General features: G+C 48.7%; 1 protein-coding gene across 1 annotated transcript; it reads left to right on the forward strand.

Moving 5' to 3' along the window:
* Nucleotides 1-8311: 8311 nt before the first annotated feature.
* On the forward strand, nucleotides 8312-12749 carry LOC123449358 (probable beta-D-xylosidase 7). The gene is made up of 3 exons (XM_045126559.1): nucleotides 8312-8757; nucleotides 10524-11073; nucleotides 11168-12749. Exons 1-3 carry the CDS (start codon nucleotides 8344-8346, stop codon nucleotides 12529-12531), a joined length of 2328 nt encoding a protein of 775 aa, XP_044982494.1. The 5' UTR covers nucleotides 8312-8343; the 3' UTR covers nucleotides 12532-12749.
* Nucleotides 12750-23759: the final 11010 nt, after the last annotated feature.

The raw sequence follows: 23759 nt of genomic DNA on the forward strand, positions 1-23759 counted from the left end.
TGGGGCTCGTCCTTGGTGCACTCCATAATCTCGGCGATGACGCCATCGAGGTCGTCGTTGTCGACGTAGTCTCCCAGCACAAAGCCGAGGCGGTCGGGGCGCGGTGCCAAGCCCTGCTCCTTGATACGTCTCAAACGTATCTATAATTTTTGATGGTTTCACGCTGTTATCTTGTCTTCTTTGGTTGTTTTATGTATCATATCTTTTTTTGGACTAACTTATTAATTCAGTGCCAAGTGTCACTTCCTGTTTTTTCCGTGTTTTTGACTCTTTTCAGATCTGATTTTGGAACAGAGTCCAAACGGAAGAAAAACCCCGAAATGATTTTTTCCCGAACGGAAGAAGACCAAGGGGCTTTTGGGCCAATCCAGGTGGGCTCCAGGGAGCCCACAAGCCCCCACTGCGCCACCAGGGGGAGGCGGCGGTGGGAAGGCTTGTGGCCTCCCTGGCCGCCCCCTGACCTAGATCTTTGGCCTATAAATTCCCAAATATTCCGCAAAAAATTAGGGGAGCCTCGAAAATACTTTTTCGCCGCCGCAAGCTTCCGTTTCCGCGAGATCTCATCTGGAGACCCTTCCCGGCGCCCTGCCGGAGGGGACTTTGGAGTTGGAGGGCTTCTTCATCATCATCATCGCCCCTCCAATGACTCGTGAGTAGTTCACTTCAGACCTACGGGTCCGTAGTTAGTAGCTAGATGACTTCTTCTCTCTCTTGGATCTTCAATACAAAGTTCTCCATGATCTTCATGGAGATCTATCCGATGTAATCTTCTTTGGCGGTGTGTTTGTCGAGATCCGATGAATTGTGGATTTGTGATCAGATTATCTATGATATATATTTGAGTCTTTGTTGATTTCTTATATGCATGATTTGATATCCTTGTAAGTCTCTCCGAGTCTTGGGTTTTGTTTGGCCAACTAGATCTATGATTCTTGCAATGGTCAAAGTGTTTGGTTTTGGGTTCTACCATGTGGTGACCTTTCCAAGTGACAGTAGGGGCACCAAGGCACACATCAAGTAGTTGCCATCAAGGGTAAAAAGATGGGGTTTTTATCATTGGTTTGAGATTATCCCTCTACATCATGTCATCTTGCTTAAGGCGTTACTCTATTCTTATGGACTTAATACACTAGATGCATGCTGGATAGCGGTCGACGTGTGGAGTAATAGTAGTAGATGCAGAAAGTATCGGTCTACTTGTTTCAGACGTGATGCCTATAGAAATAATCATTGCATAGATATCGTCACGACTTTGCGCGGTTTTATCAATTGCTCGACAGTAATTTGTTCACCCACCGTCTACTTGCTTTTATGAGAGAAGCCACTAGTAAACACTACGGCCCCCGGGTCTATTCACATCCATCGTTTACACCTCCGCTTTTACTTTGCTTTGTTACTTTGTTGCTTTCAGTTCTCACTTGGCAAACAATCTATAAGGGATTGACAACCCCTTCATAGCGTTGGGTGCAAGCTTTTGTGTTTGTGCAGGATCTTGAGATACTCTTCCGCCGGATTGATACCTTGGTTCTCAAACTGAGGGAAATACTTACCGTCGCTGTGCTACATCACCCTTTCCGCTTCGAGGGAACACCAACACACGGCTCCAAGGCCACGGGGGAAATCCTTTGCATACTTGCCTAGGAAGTCCCTTAAGGCATAGCCGTAGCTGAAGGATTCCTGGTGCCGTGGACACAACTATTTCCTGGCACCGTTGCAAGGGATACACAACAAACATCACTCCTCCCCCTCCCTCTTCGGAGGCGACAGCGGTGCGCGTGCAATGGCGGAGATCCCCGCGCCACCCGCGGCAGAGGAGCTACCTCGCGCCACCGCCGCCATCTGTTGGTCGTACTCCTCCACCTCACGCCGAGCAAACACACGCGGCGGCCCGAGCCCGCAGTTCATGTACTTGCGCGCGCCACACTTTCGAGAAGTGTCGGAAGCAACCCGCGCCGCCCGTTCGGGGTCAGAGTAGGGCGCCGGCCGCTTCGCCCCATTCCAATCCTTGTCGGAGCGGTTTCCGCCGCTAGACTGGCCGCCGCGCGAGCTCGAAGATCCGAGCCTTATGATCGTCGCTCGACGACACTTGATTGCGGCGGGGGGGCTGGATTGCGCGGTTTTGGTGGTCGCCAACGACGAGAGTGGCGCAGATCTGGATGTGTAAATAGCTAGGGTACAACATATTTCACTGTATAAGTAGCTAGTGTGCGACACTTAGGTGACTTTCCTGGCCCATGGGCCAGATTGACCGGTCAGACCCCCACGTCAACACAAATAAACTAGGTTTGACCAAGTTTGAAATGAGTATAAAAAAAAATTGGAAACCAGTGCACATGTTCTTACTTTGTCATATACTAACAACTTAAATTAATTGATTTGGCTGTTTTAGACATGGTGGACAAAAAAAACTTGCCTAGAAATGGGGTATTTACACCCTTTGGAGCTAATTTGGAACTCAAGTGTGAAGACAAGTGGTTTTGGGTGTTGAACTTCAAACTTTCAGAAACTTCACAAAAGCTTCATTTTGGAGTGACTAAGAAGGATCCAGGCTTGGTTTGCCATTTTCATGTTTGAAACTTGTTTAAACCAGTGCACATGTTCTTACTTTGTCATATACTAACAATTCAAATTGATTTGGCTGTTTTAGACATGGTGGATAAAAAAACTTGTTTAGAAATTGGGTATTTACCCCCTTTGGAGCTAATTTGAAACTCATGTGTGAAGACAAGTGGTTTTGTGTGTTGAACTTCAAACTTTAAAAAACCTCACAAAAGCTTCATTTTGGAGTGACTAAGAAGGATCCACGCTTGGTTTGTCATTTTCATGTTTGAAACTTGTTTAAATGTTGGTCAAACCTAAGTTTGACCACGTTTGAAATGAGCATAAAAACTTCAAAAAAATCAAAAAATTAGAAAACCAATGCACATGTTCTTACTTTGTCATATACCAACAACTCAAATTAATTTGGGTGTTTCAGACATGGTGGACAAACAAACTTGCTTAGAAATGGGGTATTTACCCCCTTGGAGCTAATTGGAAACTAATGTGTGAAGACAAGTGGTTTTGGGTGTTGAACTTCAAACTTTCAAAAACCTCACAAAAGCTTCATTTTGGAGTGACTAAGAAGGATCCACGCTTGGTTTGTCATTTTCATGTTTGAAACTTGTTTAAATGTTGGTCAAACTTAGGTTTGACCAAGTTTGAAATTAGCATAAAAATAAAAAAATAAAAAATTTGGAAACGAGTGCACATGTTCTTACTTTGTCATATACTAACAAATCAAATTGATTTGGCTGTTTTAGACATGGTGGACAAAAAAACTTGCTTAGAAATGGAGTATTTACCCCCTTTGGAGCTAATTTGAAACTCATGTGTGAAGACAAGTGGTTTTGGGTGTTGAACTCCAAACTTTCAAAAACCTCACAAAAGCTTCATTTTGAAGTGATTAAGAAGTATCCAGGCTTGGTTTGTCATTTCCATGCTTGAAACTTGTTTAAATATTGGTCAAACTTAGGTTTGACCAAGTTCGAAATGTGCATAATTTAAAAAAAATATATCAAAATATTGGAAAACCAGTACACATGTTCTTACTTTGTCATATACTAACAACTCAAATTGATTGGCACCAGTTTTCTAATTTATTGATTTTTTTTGAATTACTTATGCTCAACCCTAACATTTGAAAACCCTACAACCTCGTTCGTGATAGCCAAGTTTGTGAAGGTTTTCTCATGAAAAACTCCATAGTCCAGGTTTCTTATTTTTCCTATCGAGTTAGTCACATAGACCGATGATTGGCACCAGTTTCCTAATTTTTTGATTTTTTTGAATTACTTATACTCAACCCTAACCTTTGAAAACCCTACAACCTCATTCGTGATAGCCAAGTTTGTGAAGGTTTTTTCATGAAAAACTTCATAGTCCAGGTTTATTATTTTTCCTCTCGAGTTAGTCACATAGAACGATGATTGGCACCAATATTATATTTTTTTGATTTTATTTGAATTAGTTATGCTCAACCCTAACCCTTGATAACCTCTCAAAACCCCTCAAAACCCCATCAAAACCCCGCACCTGTCCGTACCATTGCATCGTCGTGAATGGATGGTCTGGATTAGGAAGTAGGGCTATGTCAGCGATCCGCGGGCTGCGCTTTCATTGGTCGGCCCAGTTCTATCGAAACATTACGCTCCTCCCCATCGATTGATTGAAGAATTGCTGCACTCTGTTAACTGAAGAATTACCGCACTCTTCGGCTACCCCAACACCAGACTGTCGACAAGCTTAAGCGCTACCAGCGAGTGCAGCGTTGCCGTGGCCAAGGTCGCGGACGAGGGGAAGGACACCGTTGGCGGACGCCGCCGGGGAGTCCGTAGCCATGCCAAAGAAGAGGGGGAGGGCTCAAGGACGTCAATTCCATTCCATGCGACAAGAGTGAGGGGACACAGAGGAATTGCTTGAGTCTGTCGACTGAACTTGCTTGTGCTCACCGCCTGCACTCTGATGTATGCACCGCAAACAGAGCTTCAGACTTGAACCAATGGAACACAGCTGCAAACAGAGCTTCAAACTATGTATGCAAAATCGATAGACAAGTCTGGCTTGGTTAAGGCATTTTTAAGATATGAATTCTATAGAGATTGTGTTTGTGCGGCTATTATGCAAAACAACCACAAATTTGATTTGACTTTCCACGGAGATCCAACGTATAATCGAATTACCTCGAGCTGAGCATGAGGAAGATCTTAAACAAGTGTTGGAAGAAGAAGGTACCATGCTATTAAAACAAGGTCTTAAACAAGTGTCTGACCTTTGGTACAGAACAAAACAACTGTATTACATATCTATGCATTGTTTCAGACTTCGGAACCAATGGAGAACTTTGGTACGTGTAAGTGGAGTCAGGCTGCCAGACGCTCGTCAAAGCACTACAAAGCTCAGAATTAGACAAGGTACTAGAAGGCATCTTGTTCAGAGAAATCAGAGTCTTTGCTCGTCAGAATTTTAATGCTTGCTCGTTCTCTTTTGCCCCCAGGGCTTGTAATGATCTTGCGCATACTGTGGCTGCTTTTGGTGCTACCCTACATGTTTCTTCTAAGCTCTGGCCGGATGACCTGCCAAATGATGTACTCGTTCGCCTAACCAGAAATTTGGATCAAATTGACCAAAAACAGAGGGAAACAGAGGCGATGCGGTGAGATCTAACTCAACACGGAGGAGAACATGATAGGGTTCCGGATTCACTCACCACATCTGCCGCCGTCGCCGAGAACGAAAGCTCCGCCGCTGCTGTCACCCAGAACAAAAGCTCCGTCGCCGCCGGCGGCTCACCACCGGGAACGAAGAGGGAGCAACACAGGTTCAGACTGGGGTACCCATTCAGACAGGCACGGGGACATGTTTCACCTGATGCACTGACAAGTGGGGCCCGTAACTAGATGCACTGCCAAGTAGGGCACGCGCTTACGTGGATAAGTTGTGGGTCCAGCCTCTAAGACACGTTTCACCTGATGCACTGAAAAGTGGGGCCCGTAACTAGATGCACTGCCAAGTAGGGCCCGCGCTTATGTGGATAAGTTGTGGGTCTAGTCCCTAACAGCTAATCAGGACATCAGTTCAGATTAAGGGCCATGTCGTGTGTGGGATATTTCCTCGCTCAGAAGTGTCACGCCAAGGTAATTCGGACGAAAGACGTCCCACTCCTTCGAATTCACCTCAAAGATGTCGCATAGGAGCTATTGACCCGGCATCGGGGGACCCGAAGCCAATCGCCCAAATTGCGGACACCATCACCAACGAGAACACCAGCAGACCAATATCTCATTCCATGTAAACACAACTACAAAGAGATAAGCAGTACTTGGAAGACAACATTTAGACTAGCTCCCCAAACACAGACCCCGACCCTCGCGTCCCTCCTCGAGGCGAAACGGGGGACCCTAGATCCCCGCCGGCGGCCGACCCTCTCCCTCCCGCCCCCTCGCTGCCGCCGAGGGCCTTTGTAGGACCGACGGCGGCGGGGCCTCTCCTCGGCACGGCTCCCTGCTCCATAGCCATGGCGCGGTGCTCATGCGGCGACGACGCTTGGCGGCGTGGTGCTGCGAGAGTGCGGCGTCGGCATGGCGCGATTGCTGCGGGGTTGTTGTGAGCTCCGTCCGAAGGTGCTGCTTGTTTCGGTAACGGATGATGGTCTCGGTTCATCTCGATCCCCCTCCCAGGATCTGGATCTGGCCGCTCGATACCCGGGCGTGGCTGCCAGCACGCGTGGTGACGCCGGGCCTCTAGGACTGTTGAGCACTGCGGTAGTGCTGGCGATTACGTTGGGGGCTTGGTGTGGTGGTGGCCAGCGGCAGAGCACAGCGGGAGACATGGAGATATGACGGTATTGGAGGGGACAACAGCGGTGTTGTGACGTGGTCTAGTGGCGGCGGTGCGTACTGCAGGCGGCGGCACGCACTACCGTCCTGGTTGGTGGCGGTGTTGCAATGTCTCGGCTAGGATGGTGCTCCTGGCGAGCAGCGAGCGCCCGGGCCACCTTTGGGCTGTGTGGCGAGCGGCGGTGGCCTCCTGATGGTGTCGGTGTGGGAGTTGCCTGCGGCTAGGTGTTGGATCGTCGAAAGGCTGTCACTTTGGAGCAGTTGATAGCCTTCGGTGGCGGTTCTGCCCTTGCTAAAGGAGTTGGGTGGCTATGGTTCCTCGGCCAGGTTGTAGTTGTTTGGTGGACGACAATTTTCCTTCATGTGCGGCCTGTCGGCGGTCCTTGGCCATGCATCTACAATGGCGAGGCGTTGCGGTGGCGGCAATGTGAAGCGTCCTAGACGGTGCTGCCCAATTCCTTCAAGGTGTGGAGATGTGCGATGATTGGATGAAAATCTTGCAAGGCTCTTCCCCGGCCGGCGGCGATGGCGCCCGTGGGTGTCGTCTCCCTCCTTGGAGGTGTCCTCGAGGTGAATTCGACATTTCCCTCGCTTGTGTGGAGTTGGTTGTTATCTTCGGGGCAAAAGCCTTGATCCAGTCGGATCGACACGATGGCGGCGTTCCCAACGTCGCTCCTCTATTGGGAGCATCGTGTTTAGAGTCACAGCCTTGTTCCTCGCCGCTCTCCTTCGGTGTTGGTGCATTCAAGACGGTGTCTTCACAATTTGGAGCAAGTCCTGTCATTTACCTAGCACCTCCTCTTCGGCATTCAGGGCAAATGGTGCGTCAACTAGCGAAGTTCTATGGGAGCCGCTGGTCTTTAGGGATGCCCGGCGTGGGTATAGACGCGGTGTTATTATCTGTTAGGGCAGACGCTTGTGCTTTGTAGTGTCGTATGGTCGTTGGTGGCTGTCCCTCGACTTGTATGTGTGTGATGTTTGTGTTACGTTCGTTATTCGCAATGAGTGCTAGTCTTCTTTTACTTATAATTCAGCATTCTATAAAGCTATGATACGCCTACGCGTATTCTTGAAAGAAAAAAAAAAGCAAACAGATAAGCACAACACGTGGTGTGTGACCTCGTTCCACCTGTATAACCAGCTCGGCTCCTAACGTGGCACAATATCCTACAAGTCTTTCTTCCACTTGGAAAAACGATAACGATAAAAGTGATGGCATCTCTTCACTTGTCTGCATGCTACCGCTCAAAATCGATGGCACCGATTTCCTTTGTTGTGTGCATGCCAGTGCGACCGATCAAACCCGATCGATGGCATCGTTTTTCTTGCCCAAGGGTAGTTAGGGTGGATTTAATGGCACGGGAGGCTACCAGCAAAGCACGAAGGATATACTCCTATATGATACAGCACCGCCAATGCTGCTGTCGTGTTGCATGAAAAATGAAGTGCAGTAGCCAGTAGGCTAACGGCGCCTCATGCATGCATGCATGGCTTAGAAAGAATTAAACCTAGCTAGGTGGCTAGGTGCATGTCAACCGTACGCCCTCTTGATCCCCAAAGTTGTTTACTGGAGTACTAGGGCATGTCGACCAGGGGCTTTATTCACTGATGGTCATGACCCAAATGATGCATTCATCGTCAAGAATCTCGTGATGAGAGCTGCACGGTCGAACCCATGCACATTGAACGGCAGTGCAACGGAAAGTACACGTACGTAATGTGCTGTACAGCTCTCTCGTGGGCTCGTGGTCCGTTCTTACGCCGAATCTTATTACCTTCCGGTGTGTCGTCCGACTCCGAATGGAGCCCAGCTCGCTTTCAAGCGAACGCTGAAAAAGCAGGTTAATGCCAGCTTTCTAGTTTCAAGTTTCAACCAGATCACCAGCCAAGAACGCCTATAAAAGGAGAGCCGCGCCACTCAGCTTCTCTCACCCTCCACACACACACACACACACACGCACTCTCAATGGCGGGCTTCCCCTACCGCGCCGCCGACATGGTCGCCCTCATCACGCTGGCGACGGTGCTGGCATTGGTGCGAGTGTGCGCCGCCGGCAACCCGCCGTTCTCGTGCGGCCCGGGGGCGGCGCAGCAGGGCCTCGCGTTCTGCAACACGGCGCTGCCGCCGGCGCAGCGGGCGGCGGACCTGGTGGCGCGGCTGTCGCTGGCGGAGAAGGTGTCGCAGCTGGGCGACGAGGCGCCGGGGGTGCCGCGGCTGGGCGTGCCGCCGTATAAGTGGTGGTCGGAGGGGCTCCACGGGCTCGCCTTCTGGGGCCACGGCATGCACTTCGACGGCGCCGTCCGCGCCATCACCAGCTTCCCGCAGGTGCTGCTCACCGCCGCCGCCTTCGACGAGCAGCTGTGGTACCTCATCGGCCAGGTATGCTGCATGCACCTCCTCCATCGGCTCAACATAAAGATCAGCCATGGAAAGCGTAGTTACTGGTCGGTCTGGGTGGGAGTAGGTAGAGGTAGGATGGAGTGTGGGACAGGCTCCGGTCGAATCCAGCATTTTGGACCCTCTCCGGCGTCCAACTAAGGGGAATTTGGCGGCGTGGTCCTGCGCGTACGCCCAATCCATAGCTAGCCTACTCTCGATGAAGAACACTCTGATGCTGATCTGGTGACCATGACATGGAGAGAGGCGCAGCTCCTCGTTTGGTTAGCTAACTCGGCGGCGCATGCACCTTGAGGAAAAAGACCAGGTCTTGCTAAGCAATTTCATCGGTTTCATGGGCAAAAGAAAACAGTAGGGAAATGCGCCACATGTACTTGGCGGCCCAAACCCACTTCATAGATCGCTATAAAAAATAAATAAACAAAATATAAAAATTTCGCGAAATTCGGTAATATGAAAAGCTGTTAGACAAGGTAACAAGCGTTGCAGAAATGCGGTACAAGTAAAACCTGAAATTCAGTCTAAAACATACAAGAAAGATAGGAATATAATATGCATGCAGTCTTATGCTTGTGATTATATTTGATTTTGCAAAGCACGTACTTGGTTAGCTACTTAAGGCTCCATTAAGCCATACTAGCTATGCTTCCGTGCTAAGAGGACAGGAATGGACAACTCAAATTTCCGGTGAACCGAAAGTGCATGCAGATGAAAGTAACATGATTGCACTACAGGAAAAAAGGTCGGTGAACAGCAGGTGTGCGCGGCAATTTGCTTCATTGGGATCGCTACCTATCGATTGATAGGTAAACGAGCGAGCAAACGTGCATGTAGGCCTACACGTCCAGCCAGCTAGCCTTTTGTTCGCGCGTAACCAACAACCTATGCTTGTTCCTGTGCTGGCACACTGGCTAGGGTGTACCCACCACCATATCTTGTACACCGTCCTTGGTGGTTGCTGGTTTGGGCCGGCCGGCTCCAATATTAATTAGTGCTGATAATGTCAGCTGCTACTTAATCTGCCTTGTCGATTGCGCGGTTAGATCTAGAATTGTTTGGTCGACCAAATGTTGTTTATTAGTACATGTTTTGTAAGGTTTTATAAGAACTAAATGGGCCGTGATACGTTTGTGATATGGTAAAAAAAAGATCAAACATCTCAAAAAAAAAGAGATCGAAATTGTGGTGCAGATGCAAAACTAGCAAGTAAGCAATGAAGAGAACTGCACCAAGTTTTCCCTTTGCATGACAGAGCCTAGAGACCATGGAACGTAATCTGCAAGGCTCCACAGCGGTGCTGAATGATGGCCTTTTTTAGAAACGCTTTTGACTTTGCCCGGGATACGCTGTACTGAAAAAAAAAGAGGATAAAGCGTGAGCAATTCGCATTTTAGACACAATCATGCATTGTCCTGGTTACGGAGTGATGGTCCGTAACTGCACACCCCTCTCATTCATTCATGCCACACGTGCCCGTCTTTGTCACTTGTCACTGCGTGGCCTCCCTCCATGATCTTTCTGATCTCGTCGATTGATTAGCACACCTCCTTTCAATTGGGTTGGTACTTTTGTACTCCTGCAAAAGTGATCCCACTTACTACCTGGGCACCGAACGCGCGTGTCTAGCGGAAGCATGCATATGTCCTGTAAATCTGGAGTCCAATGCAAATTGAGTAAAATCTTTTTACTACTTGTGATTATTTAGCGGACTAACGGGATGGATGGCTAAATTGAAAATGGTGGTGCAGGCGATCGGGACGGAGGCTCGGGCGCTGTACAACCTGGGGCAGGCGGAGGGGCTGACCATCTGGTCGCCCAACGTGAACATCTTCCGCGACCCGCGGTGGGGCCGCGGCCAGGAGACCCCCGGCGAGGACCCCACGACGGCGAGCAAGTACGCCGTGGCGTTCGTGCGCGGCCTGCAGGGCTCCTCGCCGACGACGCTGCAGACCTCGGCGTGCTGCAAGCACGCCTCGGCCTACGACCTGGAGGCCTGGAACGGCGCCATCCGCTACAACTTCAACGCGAGGGTGACGGCGCAGGACATGGCGGACACCTTCAACCCGCCCTTCAAGAGCTGCGTGGAGGAAGGCCGGGCCAGCTGCGTCATGTGCGCCTACACCACCATCAATGGCGTCCCCGCCTGCGCCAGCAACGACCTCCTCTCCACGACCTTCAAGGGGGATTGGGGGTTGAACGGCTACGTCTCTTCCGACTGTGACGCGGTGGCGCTCATGCACGACGCGCAGTTCTACCGGCCCTCGCCGGAGGAGACGGTCGCCGTTGCCCTCAAGGCCGGTTAGTGCAGCAAAACCGCCATGAGAAAGGTCATTTGTTGCAGTTGATGTTGCGAGGAGAATCTTGATGTAGAAATGTTGCCAACTGTTTGCAGGATTGGATTTGAACTGCGGGAACTACACGCAGGTGCACGGCATGGCCGCCGTGCGGCAGGGAAGGATGACGGAGCAGGACGTGGACAGGGCCCTGCATAACCTCTTCGCCGTCCGGATGCGGCTCGGGCACTTCGACGGTGACCCCCGGGGCAGCGCGCTGTACGGGGGCCTTGGGGCCAAGGACGTGTGCTCGCCCGCGCACAAGAACCTGGCGCTCCAGGCGGCCACGGACGGCATCGTCCTGCTCAAGAACGACGCCGGCATCCTCCCGCTTCGCCGGGGCGCGGTGGCGTCCGCCGCCGTCATCGGCCACAACGCCAATGACCCCGGCGCGCTCAACGGCAACTATTTCGGCCCTCCCTGCGAGACCACGACGCCGCTGCAGGGGCTCCAGGGCTACGTGCAGAACGTCAGGTTCCTCGCCGGGTGCGACTCGGCGGCGTGCGGCTTCGCCGCGACGGGCCAGGCGGCGGGGCTCGCGGCCTCGTCGGACTACGTGCTCCTGTTCATGGGCCTCAGCCAGGCGCAGGAGCAGGAAGGGCTCGACAGGACGAGTCTTCTGCTGCCAGGGAAGCAGCAGAGCCTCATCGCCGCAGTCGCCAACGCGGCGAAACGGCCGGTGATCCTGGTGCTCCTCACCGGCGGTCCGGTTGACGTGACATTTGCCAAATCTAACCCCAAGATCGGTGCAATTCTGTGGGCCGGCTACCCTGGCCAGGCCGGCGGGCTCGCCATCGCCAGGGTCCTGTTCGGAGACCACAACCCCAGCGGCAGGCTGCCGGTGACGTGGTACCCGGAGGAGTTCACCAAGGTGCCCATGACGGACATGCGCATGCGCGCCGACCCGGCCACCGGATACCCTGGCCGGAGCTACCGCTTCTACCAGGGCAACGCCGTGTACAAGTTCGGCTACGGCCTCAGTTACTCCAAGTTCTCCCGCCAACTAGCTGTCTCCGGGACCGGCAACAAAGCACCACGCACGAATCTGCTCGCCGGCCTGACCGCGACGCCAAGTGCCGACGGCGGCGCGAGCTACGCCGTCGAGGAGATCGGCGCCGACGGGTGCGAGCAGCTCAAGTTCCCGGCGGTGGTCGAGGTGCAGAACCACGGTCCCCTGGACGGGAAGCACTCTGTGCTGATGTTCCTCCGGTGGCCCAACGCGACGGGCGGGCGTCCGGTGAGCCAGCTGATTGGGTTCCGAACCCAGCATCTCAAGGCCGGCGAGAAGGCCAGCCTCACGTTCGACGTCAGGCCATGCGAGCACTTTAGCAGGGCGAGGGAGGATGGCAAGAAGGTGATCGATGCAGGCTCACATTTCCTCAAGGTCGGAAAAGACGAGCACGAGATCAGCTTCGAGGCCTGAACCCGGAGCTCTATTCTGGTTCTGGCACGGGTAAAAGACCCAAGTGCAGTGACGTTATTTTATCACTAGTTACACACAATTTAGTTATTGGTTTAAGTTATAAGTTCAGTTGCCTCAGAATTAGCATTGAGGCATCCATTAAGCAAAGGTTAAGGGAAACAACGAGACATGTTTTAATACTGCAGATATATATATATATATATATACTAATTCAGACATGTGTCGAAAATTCAAAATAGAGGTAACAGAGTATGTCTAGCTCTCATCTAGTTCCTCATCTAAATAACATCAAAAGGAGAAAAAGAAAAAGAGAAAAAAGCCAGCGCACAAATCTTTGCGTAAAATCAAATGGCACAAGAGTTAGATGTGACTTTGTTAAAAGCATCTCTAACAGGTGCGCTTCGCCCGGCGCTCAAAAAACTTATATACAACGCGTCCATCGTCAGGTTTAGCGCGGCGCGCAGCGCTGGCTCCAGCAGCCGCGCCGAAATGCAGCGCGGGCGCGCAGCTCCAGCAGCGCGCTAAAATGAAGCGCGCGCGAGCCGGCGCCTCACATTTCTTACAATTTGAACACAAATTTCACACACTTCCTCAACACAAAACACATGGCATATAAATTTGAATCACACAAACATCATTCAACCAAGTTCGTGCCAGTTCATGCCTAGAAGTTCAAATTCATACCCACAACATCATTCAACGAAGTGCAAAATGCAAACAAGTTCATGACACAAACGAAAGGCACAACAATCAATCCTCGTCTTCATCCTCGTCTTCCTCCGATTCATCCTGTTGGGGAACGTCGCATGCGAAACAAAAAATTTCCTACGCGCACGAAGACCTATCATGGTGATGTTCATCTACGAGAGGGGATTTCCGATCTACGTACCCTTGTAGATCGCACAGCAGAAGCGTTAGTGAACGCGGTTGATGTAGTGGAACGTCCTCACGTCCCTCGATCCGCCCCGCGAACCGTCCCACGAACCGTCCCGCGATCCGTCCCACGATCTAGTGCCGAACGGACGTCACCTCCGCGTTCAGCACACGTACAACTCGACGATGATCTCGGCCTTCTTGATCCAGCAAGAGAGACGGAGAGGTAGATGAGTTCTCCGGCAGCGTGACGGCGCTCCGGAGGTTGGTGGTGATCTGATCTCGGCAGGGCTCCGCCCGAGCTCCGCAGAAACGCGATCTAGAGGTAAAACCGTGGAGGTATGTGGTCGGGCTGCCTTTGAAAAGTTGTCTCAAATCAGCCCTAATTGCTCCATATATATAGAAGGAGGGAGGGGAGGCTTGCCTTGAGGCTCAAGGAGCCCCAAGGGCTGCGCACCAAGGGGGGGAGGAGTCCTCCTCCATTCCTAGTCCAACTAGGATTGGAAAGTAGAGTCCTTCTCTCCTTTCACACCTCCTTTTTTTCCCTTTCTCTTTGATTTTCTATCCTTGGCGCATAGGGCCCTCTTGGGCTGTCCCACCAGCCCACCAAGGGCTGGTGCGCCACCCCCAAGGCCTATGGGCTTCCCTGAGGTGGGTTGCCCCCCCCGGTGAACACCCGGAACCCATTCGTCATTCCCGGTACATTCCCGGTAACTTCGAAAACCTTCCAGTAATCAAATGAGGTCATCCTATATATCAATCTTCGTTTTCGGACCATTCCGGAAACCCTCGTGACGTCCGGGACTCCGAACAACATTCGGTAACCAACCATATAACTCAAATACGCATAAAACAACGTCGAACCTTAAGTGTGCAGACCCTGCGGGTTCGAGAACTATGTAAACATGACCCGAGTGACCCCTCGGTCAATATCTAATAGCGAGACGTGGATGCCCATATTGGATCCCACATATTCTACGAAGATCTTATCGTTTGAACCTCAGTGCCAAGGATTCATATAATCCCGTAAGTCATTCCCTTTGTCCTTCGGCATGTTACTTGCCTGAGATTCGATCGTCAGTATCCGCATACTTATTTCAATCTCGTTTACCGGCAAGTCTCTTTACTCGTTTCGTAATACAAGATCTCGCAACTTACACTAAGTCACATTGCTTGCAAGGCTTGTGTGTGATGTTGTATTACCGAGTGGGCCCCGAGATACCTCTCCGTCACACGGAGTGACAAATCCCAGTCTCGATCCATACTAACTCAACGAACACCTTCGGAGATACCTGTAGAGCATCTTTATAGTCACCCAGTTACGTTGCGACGTTTGATCCACACAAAGTATTCCTCCGGTGTTAGTGAGTTATATGATCTCATGGTCATAGGAACAAATACTTGACACGTAGAAAACAGTAGCAACAAAATGACACGATCAACATGCTACGTCTATTAGTTTGGGTCTAGTCCATCACGTGATTCTTCTAATGACGTGATCCAGTTATCAAGCAACAACACCTTGTATATTATCAGAAGACCCTGACTATCTTTGATCAACTGGCTAGCCAACTAGAGGCTTGCTAGGGACAGTGTTTTGTCTATGTATCCACACATGTATATAAGTCTTCATTCAATACAATTATAGCATGGATAATAAACGATTATCTTGATACAGGAATTATAATAATAACTATATTTATTATTGCCTCTAGGGCATAATTCCAACAGTCTCCCACTTGCACTAGAGTCAATAATCTAGCCCTCACATCATCATGCGAATTACATTGTAATAAATCTAACACCCATACAGTTCTGGTGTTGATCATGCTTTGCCCGTGGAAGAGGTTTAGTCAGCGGGTCTGCTACATTCAAATCCGTGTGCACTTTGCATATATTTACGTCCTCCCCTTCGACGTAGTCGCGGATGAGGTTGAAGCGTCGTTTGATGTGTCTGGTCTTCTTGTGAAACCGGGGTTCCTTTGCTAAGGCAATGGCACCCGTGTTGTCACAGAACAAGGTTATTGGATTCAGTGCGCTTGGCACCACTCCAAGATCCGTCATGAACTGCTTCATCCAGACACCCTCCTTAGCCGCCTCCGAGGCAGCCATGTACTCCGCTTCACATGTAGAATCAGCTACGACGCTTTGCTTGGAACTGCACCAGCTTACTGCACCCCCATTAAGAATAAATACGTATCCGGTCTGCGACTTAGAGTCGTCCGGATCTGTGTCAAAGCTTGCATCGACGTAACCCTTTACGGCGAGCTCTTCGTCACCTCCATACACGAGAAACATCTCCTTAGTCCTTTTCAGGTACTTCAGGATATTCTTGACCGCCGTCCAGTGATCCACTCCTGGATTACTCTGGAACCTGCCTGCCATACTTATGGCCAGGCTAACGTCCGGTCTAGTGCACAACATTGCATACATGATAGATCCTATGACTGAAGCATAGGGGACGGTGCTCATATGCTCTCTATCTTTATCAGTTGCTGGGCACTGAGTCTTACTCAATCCCGTACCTTGTAAAACTGGCAAGAACCCTTTCTTGGACTGTTCCATTTTGAACCTTTTCAAAACTTTATCAAGGTATGTGCTTTGTGAAAGTCCTATCAGGCGTTTCGATCTATCCCTGTAGATCTTAATGCCTAGAATGTAAGCAGCTTCTCCTAGGTCCTTCATAGAGAAACTTCTATTCAAGTAATCCTTTATGCTCTCCAAAAACTCTACATTGTTTCCAATCAGCAATATGTGATCTACATATAATATTACAAACGCCACAGAGCTCCCACTCACTTTCTTGTAAATACAAGATTCTCCAACCACTTGTATAAACCCAAATGCTTTGATTACCTCATCAAAGCGTTCGTTCCAACTCCGAGATGCTTGCACCAGTCCATAAATGGATCGCTGGAGCTTGCACACCTTGTTAGCATTCTTAGGATCGACAAAACCTTCGGGTTGCATCATATACAACTCTTCCTTAAGGAAACCGTTAAGGAACGCCGTTTTGACATCCATCTGCCAGATTACATAATCGAAAAATGCAGCTATTGCTAACATGATTCTGACGGACTTAAGCATCGCTACGGGTGAGAATGTCTCATCGTAGTCAACTCCTTGAACTTGTGAAAAACCTTTTTGTTGGAATTATGCCCTAGAGGCAATAATAAATGTAGTTATTATTATAATTCCTGTATCAGGATAATCGTTTATTATCCATGCTATAATTGTATTGAATGCAGACTCATTTACATGTGTGGATACATAGGCAAAACACCGCCCCTAGCAAGCCTCTAGTTGGCTAGCCAGTTGATCAAAGATAGTCAGTGTCTTCTGATTATAAACAAGGTGTTGTTGCTTGATAACTGGATCACATCATTAGGAGAATCACGTGATGGACTAGACCCAAACTAATAGACGTAGCATGTTGATCGTGTCTTTTTGTTGCTACTGTTTTCTGCGTGTCAAGTATTTATTCCTATGACCATGAGATCATATAACTCACTGACACCGGAGGAATGCTTTGCGTGTATCAAACGTCGCAATGTAACTGGGTGACTATAAAGATGCTCTACAGGTATCTCCGAAGGTGTTAGTTGAGTTAGTATGGATCAAGACTGGGATTTGTCACTCCGTGTGACGGAGAGGTATCTCGGGGCCCACTCGGTAATACGACATCACACACAAGCCTTGCAAGCAATGTGACTTAGTGTAAGTTGCGGGATCTTGTATTACGGAACGAGTAAAGAGACTTGCCGGTAAACGAGATTGAAATAGGTATACGGATACTGAGGATCGAATCTCGGGCAAGTAACATACCGAAGGACAAAGGGAATGACATACGGGATTAAATGAATCCTTGGCACTGAAGTTCAAACGATAAGATCTTCGTAGAATATGTAGGATCCAATATGGGCATCCAGGTCCCGCTATTGGATATTGACCGAGGAGTCTCTCGGGTCATGTCTACATAGTTCTCGAACCCGCAGGGTCTGCACACTTAAGGTTCGACGTTGTTTTATGCGTATTAGAGTTATATGGTTGGTTACCGAATGTTGTTCGGAGTCCCGGATGAGATCACGGATGTCACGAGGGTTTCTGGAATGGTCCGGAAATGAAGATTGATATATAGGATGACCTCATTTGATTACCGGAAGGTTTTTGGAGTTACCGGGAATATACCGGGAATGACGAATGGGTTCCGGGAGTTCACCGGGGGGGGGGGCAACCCACCCCGGGGAAGCCCATAGGCCTTGAGGGTGGCACACCAGCCCTTAGTGGGCTGGTGGGACAGCCCAAAAGGGCCCTATGCGCCAAGAAGAGAAAATCAAGAGAAAAAAAAGAGGAGGTGGGAAGGAAGGGAAGGACTCCCTCCCACCAAACCAAGTCCAACTCGGTTGGGGGGGGGCGAGTCTTCCCCCCTTGGCTCGGCCAACCCCCTTGGGGCTCCTTGATCCCCAAGGCAAGGTCCCCTCCCTCCCACCTATATATACGGAGGTTTTAGGGCTGATTTGAGACGATTTTCCACGGCAGCCCGACCACATACCTCCACGGTTTTTCCTCTAGATCGCGTTTCTGCGGAGTTCGGGCGGAGCCCTGCTGAGACAATGTCATCACCAACCTCCGGAGCGCCGTCACGCTGCCGGAGAACTCTTCTACCTCTCCGTCTCTCTTGCTGGATCAAGAAGGCCGAGATCATCGTCGAGTTGTACGTGTGCTGAACGCGGAGGTGCCGTCCGTTCGGTACTAGATCGTGGGACTGATCGCGGGATTGTTCACGGGGCGGATCGAGGGACGTGAGGACGTTCCACTACATCAACCGCGTTCACTAACGCTTCTGCAGTACGATCTACAAGGGTACGTAGATCACTCATCCCCTCTCGTAGATGGACATCACCATGATAGGTCTTCGTGCGGGTAGGAAAATTTTTGTTTCCCATGCGACGTTCCCCAACAGTGGCATCATGAGCTAGGTTCATGCGTAGATGTATTCTCGAGTAGAACACAAAAGTTTTTGTGGGCGGTGATGTGCGTTTTGCTGCCCTCCTTAGTCTTTTCTTGATTCCGCGGTATTGTTGGATTGAAGCGGCTTGGACCGACACTACTCGTACGCTTACGAGAGACTGGTTTCATCGTTACGAGTAACTCCGTTGCTCAAAGATGACTGGCAAGTGTCGGTTTCTCCAACTTTAGTTGAATCGGATTTGACCGAGGAGGTCCTTGGATGAGGTTAAATAGCAACTCATATATCTCCGTTGTGGTGTTTGCGTAAGTAAGATGCGATCCTACTAGATACCTTGGTCACCACGTAAAACATGCAACAACAAAATTAGAGGACGTCTAACTTGTTTTTGCAGGGTATGCTTGTGATGTGATATGGCCAACGATGTGATGTGATATATTGGATGTATGAGATGATCATGTTGTAATAGAAATATCGACTTGCACGTCGATGGTACGGCAACCGGCAGGAGCCATAGGGTTGTCTTTATACTAACGTTTGTGCTTGCAGATGCGTTTACTATTTTGCTAGGATGTAGCTTTAGTAGTAATAGCATGAGTAGCACGACAACCCCGATGGCAACACGTTGATGGAGATCATGGCGTGGCGCCGGTGACAAGAAGATCGTGCCGGTGCTTTGGTGATGAAGATCAAGAAGCACGTGATGATGGCCATATCATGTCACTTATGAATTGCATGTGATGTTAATCCTTTTATGCACCTTATTTTGCTTAGAACGACGGTAGCATTATGAGGTGATCTCTCACTAAAAATTTCAAGACGAAATTGTGTTCTCCCCGACTGTGCACCGTTGCTACAGTTCGTCGTTTCGAGACACCACGTGATGATCGGGTGTGATAGACTCAACCTTCACATACAACGGGTGCAAAACAGTTGCGCACGCGGAACACTCGGGTTAAGCTTGACGAGCCTAGCATGTGCAGACATGGCCTCGGAACACATGAGACCGAAAGGTCGATCATGAATCATATAGAAGATATGATTAGCATAGGGATGCTTACCACTGAAACTATACTCAACTCACGTGATGATCGGACTTGAGCTAGTGTAAGTGGATCATGAACCACTCAAATGACCAGAGAGATGTACTTTTTGAGTGGGAGTTTAGCGAATAATCTGATTTAGTTAAACTCTAATTATCTTGAACATAGTCTAAGTCCACTTTGAATATATTTGTGTTGTAGATCATGGCTCACGCGATAGTCATCCTGAATTTTAATACGTTCCTAGAGAAAGCTAAGTTGAAAGATGATGGAAGCAACTTTGTAGACTGGGCTCGTAATCTTAAGCTAATCTTACAAGCTGGGAAGAAGGATTATGTCCTTAATGCTGCGTTAGGAGATGTACCACCCGCTACGGCTGATCAGGATGTTAAGAACGCTTGGTTAGCACGTAAGGAGGACTACTCAATAGTTCAATGTGCAGTCTTGTATGGCTTAGAACCGGGACTTCAACGTCGCTTTGAGCGTCATGGAGCATTTGAGATGTACCAGGAGTTGGAGTTTATCTTTCAGAAGAACGCCCGGATCGAGAGGTATGAGACCTCCGATAAATTCTATGCCTGCAAGATGGAGGAAAACTCATATGTCAGTGAACATGTGCTCAAAATGTCTGGGTACTCAAACCGTCTAGCTGAGCTGGGGATTGAACTCCCGCAAGAAGCTATCACTGACAGAATCCTTCAATCACTGCCGCCAAGCTATAAAGGCTTTGTGTTGAACTACAACATGCAAGGGATGAACAAGTCTCCCGGCGAGTTGTTTGCGATGCTGAAAGTCGCAGAGTCTGAACTCCGTAAAGAGCATCAAGTGTTGATGGTGAATAAGACCACTAGTTTCAAGAGAAACGGCAAAGGCAAGAAGGGAAATTCGAAGAAGAGCGGCAAGCCTGTTGCCAATCCGATGAAGAAACCCAAAGCTGGACCTAAGCCTGAAACGGAGTGCTACTATTGCAAGGGTATGGGTCACTGGAAGCGCAATTGCCCCAAGTATCTGGCAGATAAGAAGGCGGGCAAAGAAAAATCAGGTATATTTGATATACATGTTATTGATTTGTACTTAACCGGCTCTCGTAGTAGTGCCTGGGTATTCGATACCGGTTCTGTTGCTCATATTTGCAACTCGAAACAGGAACTGCGGAATAGACGAAGGCTGGCGAAAGATGAAGTGACGATAAGCGTAGGAAATGGTTCCAAGGTTGATGCAATCGCCGTCGGCACAATGTCACTTCAGTTACCGTCAGGATTAGTGATGAACTTAAATCATTGTTATTTAGTGCCTGCGTTGAGCATGAACATTATATCTGGATCTTGTTTATTGCGAGACGGTTACTCTTTTAAGTCAGAGAATAATGGTTGTTCTATTTCTATGAGTAACATCTTTTATGGTCATGCACCGAATGTGAGAGGATTGTTCATATTGAGTCTTGATAGCGATACGCATATACATAACGTTGAGACCAAAAGAGTTAGAGTTAACAATGATAGTGCCATATTTTTGTGGCACTGCCGCTTAGGTCATATTGGTGTAAAGCGCATGAAGAAACTCCATGCTGATGGACTTTTGGAGTCACTTGACTTTGATTCACTTGACACGTGCGAACCATGCCTCATGGGCAAGATGACTAAGACTCCGTTCTCCGGAACAATGGAGCGTGCAAGTGACTTGTTGGAAATCATACATACCTATGTGTGTGGTCCGATGAGCGTGGAGGCACGCGGCGGATATCGTTATTTTCTCACCTTCACTGACGATTTAAGTAGATATGGTTATGTCTACTTGATGAAACACAAGTCTGAAACATTTGAAAAGTTCAAGCAATTTCAGAGTGAAGTGGAAAATCATCGTAACAAGAAGATCAAGTTCCTACGGTCTGATCGTGGGGGTGAATATCTGAGTTTCGAGTTTGGTTCTCACTTAAGACAATGTGGAATTGTTTCACAGTTAACACCGCCTGGAACACCACAGCATAATGGTGTGTCCGAACGTCGTAATCGTACTCTATTAGAGATGGTGCGATCTATGATGTCTCTTACTGATTTGCCGTTATCATTTTGGGGTTATGCATTAGAAACAGCTGCATTCACTTTAAATAGGGCACCATGAAAATCCGTTGAGACGACACCATACGAACTGTGGTATGGCAAAAGGCCAAAGTTATCGTTTCTTAAAGTTTGGGGATGTGATGCTTATGTCAAAAAGCTTGAGCCTGAAAAGCTGGAACCCAAAGCGGAAAAGTGCGTCTTCGTAGGTTACCCAAAAGAGACAGTTGGGTACACCTTCTATCTCAAATCCGAGGGCATAGTGTTTGTTGCTAAAAACGGAGCTTTTCTCGAGAAGGAGTTTCTCTCGAGAGAATTGAGTGGGAGGAAGATAGAACTTGACGAGGTTGTCGAACCTCTCATCCCTCTGGATGGTGGCGCAGGGCAAGGGGAAACCTCTGTCATTGCGACGCCGGTTGAGGAGGAAGTTAATGATGAAGATCATGAAACTCCAGTTCAAGTTTCTGTCGAACCACGCAGGTCGACGAGATCACGTGCTGCTCCAGAGTGGTACGGTAATCCCGTCTTATCAATCATGTTGTTAGACAACAATGAACCTGCAATTTATGAAGAAGCAATGGTGGGCCCAGATTCCAACAAATGGCTAGAAGCCATGAAATCCGAGATAGGATCCATGTATGAGAACAAAGTGTGGACTTTGGAGGTACTACCTGAGGGTCACAAGGCTATTCAGAACAAATGGATCTTTAAGAGGAAGACGGACGCTGACGGCAATGTGACCGTTTATAAAGCTCGACTTGTGGCAAAGGGTTTTTCACAAGTTCAAGGAATTGACTACGATGAGACATTCTCACCCGTAGCGATGCTTAAGTCCGTCAGAATCATGTTAGCAATAGCTGCATTTTTCGATTATGAAATCTGGCAGATGGATGTCAAAACGGCGTTCCTTAATGGTTTCCTTAAGGAAGAGTTGTATATGATACAACCCAAAGGTTTTGTAGATCCTAAGAATGCTAACAAGGTGTGCAAGCTCCAGCGATCCATTTATGGACTGGTGCAAGCATCTCGGAGTTGGAACAAACGCTTTGATGAGGTGATCAAAACATTTGGGTTTATACAAGTGGTTGGAGAATCTTGTATTTACAAGAAAGTGAGTGGGAGCTCTGTGGCGTTTCTAATATTATATGTGGATGACATATTACTGATTGGAAACAACGTAGAGTTTTTGGAGAGCATAAAAGGTTACTTGAATAAAAGTTTCTCTATGAAGGACCTAGGAGAAGCTGCTTACATTCTAGGCATTAAGATCTATAGGGATAGATCAAAACGCCTGATAGGACTTTCACAAAGCACATACCTTGATAAAGTTTTGAAAAGATTCAAAACGGAACAGTCCAAGAAAGGGTTCTTGCCAGTTCTGCAAGGTACGAGATTGAGTAAGACTCAGTGCCCAGCAACTGATGAAGATAGAGAGCATATGCGCTCCGTCCCCTATGCTTCAGCCATAGGTTCTATCATGTATGCGATGATGTGCACTAGACCGGATGTTAGCCTGGCCATAAGTATGGCAGGTAGGTTCCAGAGTAATCCAGGAGTGGATCACTGGACAGCGGTCAAGAATATCCTGAAGTACGTTAAAAGTACTAAGGAGATGTTTCTCGTGTATGGAGGTGACGAAGAGCTCGCCGTAAAAGGTTACGTCGATGCAAGCTTTGACACAGATTCGGACGACTCTAAGTCGCAAACCGGATACATATTTATTCTTAATGGGGGTGCAGTAAGCTGGTGCAGTTCCAAGCAAAGCGTCGTAGCAGATTCTATATGTGAAGCGGACTACATAGCTGCCTCGGAGGCGGCTAAGGAGGGTGTCTGGATGAAGCAGTTCATGACGGATGTTGGAGTGGTGCCAAGCGCACTGAATCCAATAACCTTGTTCTGGGATAACATGGGTGCCATTGCCTTAGCAAAGGAACCACGGTTTCACAAGAAGACCAGACACATCAAACGACGCTTCAACCTCATCCGCGACTACGTCGAGTGAGAGGACGTAAATATATGCAAAGTGCACACGGATCTGAATGTAGCAGACCCGCTGACTAAACCTCTTCCACGGCCAAACCATGATCAACACCAGAACTGTATGGGTGTTAGATTTATTACAATGTAATTCACATGGTGATGTGAGGGCTGGATTATTGACTCTAGTGCAAGTGGGAGACTGTTGGAATTATGCCCTAGAGGCAATAATAAATATAGTTATTATTATAATTCCTGTATCAAGATAATCGTTTATTATCCATGCTACAATTGTATTGAATGAAGACT

Source organism: Hordeum vulgare, chromosome 4H (assembly GCF_904849725.1).
Source record: "Hordeum vulgare subsp. vulgare chromosome 4H, MorexV3_pseudomolecules_assembly, whole genome shotgun sequence".
In the NCBI taxonomy this organism is placed as follows: Eukaryota; Viridiplantae; Streptophyta; class Magnoliopsida; order Poales; family Poaceae; genus Hordeum; species Hordeum vulgare.

Coding starts and splice junctions, on each gene's coding strand:
- LOC123449358 (XM_045126559.1), top strand. CDS start 8,344: ATGGCGGGCTTCCCCTACCGCGCCGCCGACATGGTCGCCCTCATCACG. Junction 8,758..10,523: donor TGTGGTACCTCATCGGCCAG/GTATGCTGCATG, acceptor ATGGTGGTGCAG/GCGATCGGGACGGAGGCTCG. Junction 11,074..11,167: donor CGCCGTTGCCCTCAAGGCCG/GTTAGTGCAGCA, acceptor AACTGTTTGCAG/GATTGGATTTGAACTGCGGG.